We start from the raw sequence: 10,000 nt of genomic DNA on the forward strand, positions 1-10,000 counted from the left end.
GCAAAGCACGCTGAACCGCCCGTCCCAGATCATCTTCTGAAAGGGATTGTACTGTCTGCTGTGCTGCTGCATGTGCACAGAGAGATTGCTGACAGGGAGAGTGCAATCATTGAGGCGTGTATTGTGAAGGGTAACGAGGACAGCATGGAGACAGATGCTGTACACTCAGGGGAGGGAATAGACACACCTTCATCTGGTGCTACCCCAACCTCAGGCGTACCTCAACAACATCCTCAACAGCTGCTGTGTGTCCACAACAAAACCACTCAGAAGACCAAAGAGGGGCAGACCTTTAGCATAGCGGCTACCTGTCAGTCAGAAAGCAACAAGGTGCTCTCCAAAGTGCGAGACAACCTGAAAAAGTACTACCACGACCCCACCAAGATCAGCAGCAAGAACCCTCCGGTGCAGGAGGTATTCCATGACAATGCTCAGTTCCTGGCCTGTCTGCTGGACATCATCCATCTCAACAGTTTGCTGTCCTCTCCCTGCATCCCCCCTCATCCTGCCTTCCTCTTCAACGGAAGCTTCGTCTACACCATCGTTCATGAACTACAAGTGCGTAGCAACCCAGACCTGTTTCTGTCCGAAATGCTGGTCAAAGGTTCCTCACTCATGGTGCTGTTCGATGCCCTGTGTTCTGCAGTCATGCAGGAAGCAGGGGAGGTGTTTGCAGAGAAATCTTCGCAGGGGAAAAAGTGCTGCAAAAGCGCCAAGAAGAGGAAGAAACAGCAGACAGCAGCCGGTGGGAAGCAGACAGCCAGGGATGGAGCGTGGTCTGGTGAGAACCGAACAGGACAAGGGGAAGGGGCATTCTGTGACCTCAACAATCGTTTTGGGGTTCTTATGATGGACGATGATTCTTGATCATGATCATTTGGACGACATGCCATCATGGATGAGGGTGACAATGTGTTGTGTCATCATCAGTGGACATGCATATGGCTTCACCGCCTGAAGTCCAAAGCACACAAGTGGCTGCAGGAGGGGCATGGAACACCAGCAGGCAGGGCAGGGGCAGACAACTGTGTATCACCAATCTTGAACAGCTGCACTGCATGCCATTGTTGTTTGTTAATTGTGATGTTAGTGACTATGGTTCAGTACGGTGTGGAATAGGTGCATTTTGTTTACTTTTCTTGCCCTTGTCTTGGAGCAGATTTATAGTGTGTGACCTGTACATTGTGTGTGCGAGTGAAGTTTTGTTTCGTAAATTTCCCAGTAAGATGACTAAGATTTTGTAGCCTAATATTGTGTGAATGAATCCAGATAAAGGTTACTGAATTTGCTCTGATACAGAGTTTGGGCATGGCTTGAGTGCAGCTGGGTGAAAATGTGATGAGTAAATAACTAGAGATTCTCAGGACACTGTCAGTCTTAACATTTTCCTGTGATGACTGTTTTTACTGGGTCTAAACTGTTTTTTATTGTTTAAATCTATATCATGGAAATATGACTTTTATTTCATGTCTCTACAATGACTGGAACGATTTTGGTTGTGTCTACAGGCAAAGGAAAATTACTCTTGTGGTAGTGTGTGATGTGTGCTGTTCAGAATTTAGATCATGACAACTGAAAAAGGAAAACATTTCTGCAATATGCAAGCCAGTGCATGCATTTTTTAAATTTTTTTATTCAGTCTCTTAATCTCTAGAACTTTAACGTGACAAGATCAGTTCATTGGGTCTGGAGGACAATAACTACATCATAACTATGACATAAGCAGTGTTGAAAAGTAAGCAGTTTTGATAAATAATGTAGTGCTATCACATCTGCAATGAGTCATGACAAAGAATACTGATAGATGAACTGATCTGATTTTCCAATTTCACAGCAGTCTTTCACTGACCAACGTGTTTGACAGCGTTGGTCAAAAGGTTGAATCATTATGCACACAGTATGAAACCAGGCAAACACAGCATCAGTCAAAAGGTTGAGTCATTATGCACACAGTATGAAAACCAGGCAAACACAGCGTTGGTCAAAAGGTTGAGTCATTATGCACACAGTTTGAAAACCATGCAAACACAGCATCAGTCAAACAGTTGAATCATTATGCACACAGTATGAAAACCAGGCAAACACAGCGTCGGTCAAAAGGTTGAGTCATTATGCACACAGTATGAAAACCAGGCAAACACAGCGTCGGTCAAAAGGTTGAGTCATTATGCACACAGTATGAAAACCAGGCAAACACAGCATCAGTCAAAAGGTTGAATCATTATGCACACAGTATGAAAACCAGGCAAACACAGCATCAGTCAAACAGTTGAATCATTATGCACACAGTATGAAAACCAGGCAAACACAGCGTCGGTCAAAAGGTTGAATCATTATGCACACAGTATGAAAACCAGGCAAACACAGCGTCAGTCAAAAGGTTGAGTCATTATGCACACAGTATGAAAACCAGGCAAACACAAGGCATTGATACTGAGATACAAAGGAAAAGGAAGAGGTGATAAACTGGGGGTTAAAATGAATTTCTGATTTTTAAAAACTGAAAGTATTCTTCAATGATGAATTTCATCCTGGCTTGTTGGTGATGTTACAAAGGATTGAAGAAAATAAGCAAGGATTGAGTGGGTTTTTTGTTGTTATTTGTTTGTTTTGTTTTGTTTTGTTTTGCATTGTTTTTATGTCTCAGTTTCTTGCAAGACCACGGAGCACATTGTCTTGGTATATTAACTGTATCAGCTGAGACAGTTGTTTTCAGATGTGGTCTTGTTTTCTGGTCATCTACATGATTCGGCACATCAAGTTTCTCTTTAATACTTTGATTTATGTTACAACTATGATTACAGTACATACACACATCCATTGCCATGGCTCACTGTGTGATGCCACCTTTATTTCCTGTCGGTAGATTTTTTTGGTTTCAAAATCTAGAGTTTTCATCAAGGTAGTGCCAGAGACAACTCTCACCTTGCCTTGGGTTATTTTACATGCACAAGGAACATGATGCACGTGGGACCTCAGTTTAGTATAGATCTCTTGCAATGGACTGACACCCAGACCACCACTGGAGGTCCAATGGAAGAGGGAGGGGAAAATAATCCAGACTGTGTGTAAGCCAACCATGGATCTGGAATTTTCTGGGTGGGCCACCTCACAACTTGAATTAATTGGCTGTAAACTCACAGACATTTGACTTTGGCTCAAGTGCATGTAGCATTAAACATATATAATGCAATCATGTTTAGAACAAGACCATTCATTATAGAATTATAGATGCATATATGCATATATATATATATATATATATATATATATATATATGCATTACAAAGACTTCATATTAATTGACATGCAATGTACATTTATGTAATACATTTCTTTTTTCTCTTTATTCGTGTTTATCCGCTGGTAAGAAATATAATGGAATGGCCAACTGTGGAGGCCTATCTGGGTTTAGTTACTCTAACATGCTGTAATAAAAGTAAACACAGTTTTCGTTTCCAGGTGCCTTCCTTTTGTTTCTTTGTTTTTTCAGGTTCAGCAGAGTTTATTATATCATTTTTGTAGTTTTGTTTGAGTGGTTTATCGCCTGACATGATATCAACTTTGATTGATACTATGATAGAGTGATGTATGGCTTTGTGTATTCAGCAGAAGTTGATTTCTAAGCTAAACTGGATGGAATGAAGGTAGCTTTCTGTTTAGTTAACTTGCATGTTTGTGTGTCTGTGTGTGTGTGTGTGTGTGTGTGTGTGTGTGTGTGCCCCTCTCCGTCCCCACCTTTCCTCCTCTCTCTTCTCTCCCCCCACTACACTCTCTCTCCCCTGCCCCCTCCCTCTCTCTTTCCCTCTCTCTCCTTCTTTGTGTGTACGTGTACACTTACTTTTGATCTGATTTGCATAAGATGGTCAGCACAATAGAAGGCAAGGCTCTATGTTTGAAAGATGGGAGTTTCTAGTCGAGGCTTGTGTTGGATGTTCTCAGTCTTGTCTGCAGTTTGCAAAATAACGCGCCAGCCTAGGAAACAGAAACACATTTGAGGAGGACGACTGGCAAAATGGTTAAGACAATTATCTGCCAGTACTGTTCATACAGTGTTGATGATCGAGGGTCTGGGTGTGAATACCTGTCTCGCCCTTTCTCTCAACTTTGACTGGAAAATTCAAACTGAGCATCTAGTTATTTTGATGTAGCAATAAATAGAGGTCCCATATGCAGTACACACTTTGGCTCATTGAAAAAGAACCCATGACAACATTTTTTTTTTTTTTTTTGCTGCCCCATCATCTGCACCGTTTCAGTGGCATTACTCTCACGCCGCTCATTTAGATTCCTCCATACACGGCCACGCCCGGGTTCGTCCGTCACAGTTCCAGCGTCGGCAGTGCGCAGGGGACCATCGATGTTAGGTTGCTAGGAGGCCACACACCATAGGAGACCTTGCACTGCTGCTGAGTCACTTCGGTGGTGTTCAGTGGTGCCTGTTCTGATTTAACGTACTTAGGACACCACCTACTAAGCCCCCTACTAACGACAATAATGGCTTAGTCGCGGAGCCAGACTGAGTGAGCGTCCCTCCCAGAGTGGAGACCGCCACCACGTCCCTCAAACAACAGCCCCCCATGAATCTGCTGACACTGACCCATGACAACATTAGTTGTCGTCTGGCAAAACTCTGCAGAAGAAATCCACACTGATAGATACAGGGAACGCATAGGCATACACTCTGGGCCTGACTAGTGCGTTGGGTTATGCTGCTGTCAGGCATCTGCCTAGCAGATGTGGTGTAGCGTATATATATATATGTGTGTGTGTGTGTGTGTGTGGGTGTTCTCCGAACGCATTGGAGCCTTCTTGAAAAACTGAAACTTGACGAGGTGGTGTGAGATTATACAGGGAGACAATCCATGCTGTGTGCATCCTGGTAGCCAGTACAGTGACTTATTTCCCTTTTACTCAGAAACGGGTGCAAATTGCTGTATGAATTGATTATGAAACCTGAATGAAAAACAGATAAAAGACTCGTAACAATTTCTGTTGGATTATATGTATATTAAGTTTGTTTTTAAGACATGAAAAGAAATGAAGTACCACATTTTCATTAGTGTTTTCAGTGCCTTTAATGATTTTATATTCTTTTCTCTGGCTCTGCCTCTCTCATCTGTACGTATACATGCGTGCGCGTGTGTGTGAGTGCGTGCGCTCGTGCGTGAGGAAGAGAAGGGGAGGAAAGCAATGCTGCCATTGGAGACAGCGGAGAGTGGTAGGGTCGTGTAAGCTGTTAATCCTGAGGGGTGAAACTGCATGTTTGGTGCATATCTGTAATGCATATGTGTGTGTATGTGTGAATGTGTGTCTGCTTTTTTTTTTTTTTTTTTTTTTGTTTTTTAAATACATTTATTTGCTTATCATCATTGTTGTCTTTTTTATTTATTTATTTATTTATTTTATTTATTTATCTATTTATTAATTTTATTTTCATTATTATTATTATTTAGTTGTTGTTTTTTTTTTTTTTTTTTCTCAAGGCCTGACAAAGCACGTTGGGTTACGCTGTTGGTCAGGCATCTGCTTGGCAGATGTGGTGTAGCGTATATGGATTTGTCCGAACGCAGTGACGCCTCCTTGAGCTACTGAAACTGAAACTGTCAGTCCTGTGTGTGTGTGTGTGTGTGTGTGTGTCCTCAACAGTCACTGCGACAATATGTCTCTCTCTCTTCACCACTCTCCCTATCTCTCCCCTCTCCTTCTCTGTCTCTCCCCTGTCTCTTTCCCTCTGTGTGTGTATACATGTGTGTGTGTGTGTGTATGTCTGTGTCTGTGTCCCAGTGGGTGTCCCTCTCTCCATCTCCCCATCGTCTCTCTCTCCGCTCTTTCCGTCATAGCCAAGTACCCACCAGCACTGAGAAACAACCCAAACTCGGCTATACATTCATACCCGGCATCAGCAAACCCAGCTAACACGAACCACACACAAACTCTCGCAACACATAGACCTTGTATCGATCATCAATACACACTGTTGCTGCCTAAAAACCCTCCAAAGTTGTACGGGCACTGCATGGTTAAGCAGACCGTCGCACCACAGAGGCTCAGTCTCAGCTATTAGAAGAAAAAAACAAACAAAAAAAAAAACAACAACCAGGGGATGGAGGGGAGAGAAAAAAGGAAATGAGGTGAAAATATTGATTTTAACAAGTTCTCGTTTAGAACTCATTGATCAGTCTATGCGAGTGTATCAGTGTCTCATTTTTTTATGCTTCGGCTAGCGAGGAAGGCCATTATATGGCATGTCCGTCTGTTGATCCATCCGTTAACAAGATAAAAGGTTTCACAGGGTTTTTGACTCACTTGTGTAAACAAAGTGAGTCTATGTTTTAACTCGGTGTTCGGTTGTGTGTGTGTGTGTGTGTGTGTGTGTGTGTCCGTGGTAAACTTTAACATTGACATTTTCTCTGCAAATACTTTGTCAGTTGACACCAAATTAGGCATAAAAATAGGAAAAATTCAGTTCTTTCCAGTCATCTTGTTTAAAACAATATTGCACCTCTGGAGATGGGCACACAAAAATAAAAAATGAAGCTTAATTATATGCAAACTGCATTTACTGTTATATTTATATTTTTTGCATTCTCTAAACTTGGCACTTTGATCTAATATTCTGACCCAACAACAAGAGCAGTCATTATTAACATTTTTTGTTCGAACAGGAACTTCTTTTGCTAAGCATGGAAGTTATGTTTATTTTGCAAACGTTTTGGTGCAGATAGTAAAAAAGGGAAATTACTCTGTAATTAATGCTATGGGAGTTAATTTGCTTTAAACTGATCTTTCTCATCTTAGACATTACATTTTGAAATTATACTCAATACATAAAAAGCTTGGATTTTTTTTTTTTTTTAAAGTGTGTCACAAGTGAGTCTTGAAGGCCTTACCTCTCTTGTTTTTCTTCTTTTTCTTTCGGCCATCGGGACAGTGAATTTATATCCACTGTGTGTTGAGATCGACACAGTAAGTCGAGATCATCAGGAGGCCTACCAGGGCAGAAGACGATTACAAGCACACACACAGAGCGAGAGAGAGAGACGAGCACTAACACTGATACAGAGAAGCAACCGAATCGATCGAATACGAAAGCAAACAACAACAAAAACAACGACAACGACGACGACACGGCAAGAACGACAACCACAACAACAACAACAAAGAGAACAACAACGCGCCAAAAAACAACGACGACGATAACAATAACAATAAGAACAGCGACAAAAACACAACAACAACAACAACAACAACGACAACAGCAACAACAAAATCAATGTTTACGACAAAGCGTGCGACCCTATCAGTTTGAATGGCATGACCCATGTGCTATCTGGCCGAATCTGGCCTCGCTGTGGCCGGCCGGACGAGAGGGCGCCCACTTTTACCCTCTGATGGTCTGGATGGCCACAGGAAACAGCACAACCAGAATACCTGCATGGCGCAGACACTGGTCAATGGGTTTCAGTGAGAGAGAAAACAGCAATGGATGTCCACACGCACACTGATGCTTGAAATCAATATCGGTTTTCTAATGTTGGTACTCTTTCTTCTGGTTGTCGATGACAGGGCAGAACACAACAGAACAGAACAGAACGGAATGCTTTATTTTCACGAACCCATACGGTTTACAGGACACACGACAATACATGCAAATATGACTCTGGTCGTTTTGAGCACTGTAGTTGCGGTCTGTCCACTTGGGAATGCACATTGTCACGAAATACCGGAAATGGTATGGTCATTGTCACAACCATATCTACATTGGTGTCACAGAAAGAAATAGTCATGGACACATTTGATTTAGCCAGCTATGACTGCGCCGTTCTTCTTCTGATATGAGCTCGCTAAGTATGTCATTTGGCTTGTTATTATATGTCTTAATGATTTGCCTTTGTAAATATTGTATTTCACATGATGACATAAAAGAGGAATTACATTTTTTTAAACTTATATAAGTAACACGCAATCTTTTTGAATTTGTTTAAACTTTTTTTTTTTCTTCTTTTTTTCTTTTTTTTTTAAAACCCTCCTCTGTTCGATGTGTAGGTCCTTGTTGTTTTTCCTTTGTTTCCTGCATGCGCAGACTTTTACGCATTCACTTTCCAGTTTATGGGACAGCATATTGATTCAATCTTTTTTGTGCGTGTTGCTGTTTTCCTCAGTGAGGGAAAATACCCGCAAAATAAAGTGTACCCAGGACTCTTTAGGCGTGGACACCCTGGACATTACTTGTGTGCGTTCGGCAACAAACTAATTGTTCATTGAATGTTTAACATGTGTTGACAGAAGAGAAAGAGAGAGAGAGAGAGAGAGAGAGAGAGAGAGAGAGAGAGAGAGAGCAGCATATTTATTCAGAGAAGCCATACCCCAAATTAGGTGTGTAAACAAAATACAGTAGTTAATCAACCTTTTGTCTGTAGAAAAGCAAACATACCTACTACCTACTTAAGGTATGAATGCATTAACAATGCATAGTTAGTGTAACATCACAAACCCGTTTGAGAGATTTATACAGAAATATTACTAAAATAATGTTTACCAGTCTGATTATTAGCGGCAGGTGAGAAGAGGGATGTTAACTTGACTCTTGTGGGGAAGTTCCAGTATGATTCTGGAATTAATTCTTTTCTCAAGCCGTGAACAGATGGGCACTCCAAAACGAAATGTGTTTCATCCTGACTTGTAGAATTACACAAATTACACGAGCGATTTTGTGAGTCGTCAGTTTTATATCTGTTTATGTGTACAGCAATATCCGAAACACCACATCTAAATTTTCCCAGTGTCTGTTTAATATATTTTTTAAAATCCATTGAAATATATGGATCCATTATGATTGAGGTTTTAAACGTTCTGTATAAGGAAAGTCTAGCACGTTTTGAGAGAGGGAGAGAGAGAGAGACAGAGAGAGACAGAGAGACAGAGAGGGGCGCAAGTGCAGCTGTTATGAGGCGGATTGAAGAGGCGGAGACAGAGAGAGAGACAGAGAGAGAGACAGAGAGAGAGACAGACAGAGAGACAGAGAGACAGAGAGAGAGACAGAGGGGCGCAAGTGCAGCTGTTATGAGGCGGATTGAAGAGGCGGAGGCAGACTGGACGGTGGGACGAGTGATGAACGGACAGACGAGCAAGGAAGAGACACAGAGGAAGACAGGAAACAGCAGGAGAGAGGAACACCAGCTGACAACCTGGCTCTGTCTGTGGCTTCAACAACACGGGAACCAACATTTCATTTCACGCACATAGGTCAGTAGGCTGTCTCGCTGGATCCGGCAATAACTTTGTCCGGTCACGAAGCGATATATATCGATATATGCGCGCGCACACACATATTTTCGAGCATGTGTACACTTGTACGTATGCACACACACACACACACACACACACACACACACACACACACACACACACACACACACACATTATATATATATACCTTCCAAATACCTATATCCCTATACTCACATCTCTTGCTACCCCTCCTCTTTCTGCCCGCCCCGCCCCCCATCCCACCCCACCCCACCCCACCCCTTGTCGCTCGCATTCATTACTATAGCCTTGAATAACCAATAAATGACACACACCAGACTCATTGTTTTCACTCCACACTGTGACTGCCCGCCCTTCACAAAACACTTCTATAAACACAATTAATGCACAACAATACGCCTTTCATACTGTATCATACAACGGGCATCCCATAAAGAGATTTGAAACAGAAACCAGTCACATAAAGATTACGACTAAAAACTGGCATCAAGAGAACGATGCAAGCTGCAACGGGTATCCAGTAAAGAGATCTAAAACGGAAACCAGTGACACACAAAGACCAAAACACACCTATAAACACAGATGATGCACTGCAACACACTTCATACTGTATCATACAACGGGTATCCCATAAAGGAGATTTAAAACGGAAACCAGTCACACAAACGACAAGAACAAAAACTGGCATCAGCCAAAAGTCGCGAGCTATGAAATCAGTGACCGGACA

General features: G+C 42.0%; 2 protein-coding genes across 2 annotated transcripts in view; one reads left to right on the forward strand and one right to left on the reverse strand.

Moving 5' to 3' along the window:
- The window catches only part of LOC143285514 (single-strand DNA endonuclease ASTE1-like), a 9,815-nt gene extending 4,774 nt beyond the window's left edge, over positions 1-5,041 (forward strand). The window contains exon 2 of the mRNA XM_076592851.1: positions 1-5,041. This exon is cut by the window's left edge and continues 552 nt beyond it. Within this exon, the coding sequence (XP_076448966.1) occupies positions 1-867 (867 nt within the window). The 3' untranslated portion in view covers positions 868-5,041.
- LOC143285516 (GPI alpha-1,4-mannosyltransferase I, catalytic subunit-like) overlaps positions 1-10,000 on the reverse strand; it is a 70,760-nt gene that overhangs the window by 13,540 nt on the left and 47,220 nt on the right. The gene's annotated exons all lie outside the window — the stretch shown is intronic.

This window comes from Babylonia areolata, chromosome 9 (assembly GCF_041734735.1).
Source record: "Babylonia areolata isolate BAREFJ2019XMU chromosome 9, ASM4173473v1, whole genome shotgun sequence".
Lineage (NCBI taxonomy): Eukaryota > Metazoa > Mollusca > Gastropoda > Neogastropoda > Buccinidae > Babylonia > Babylonia areolata.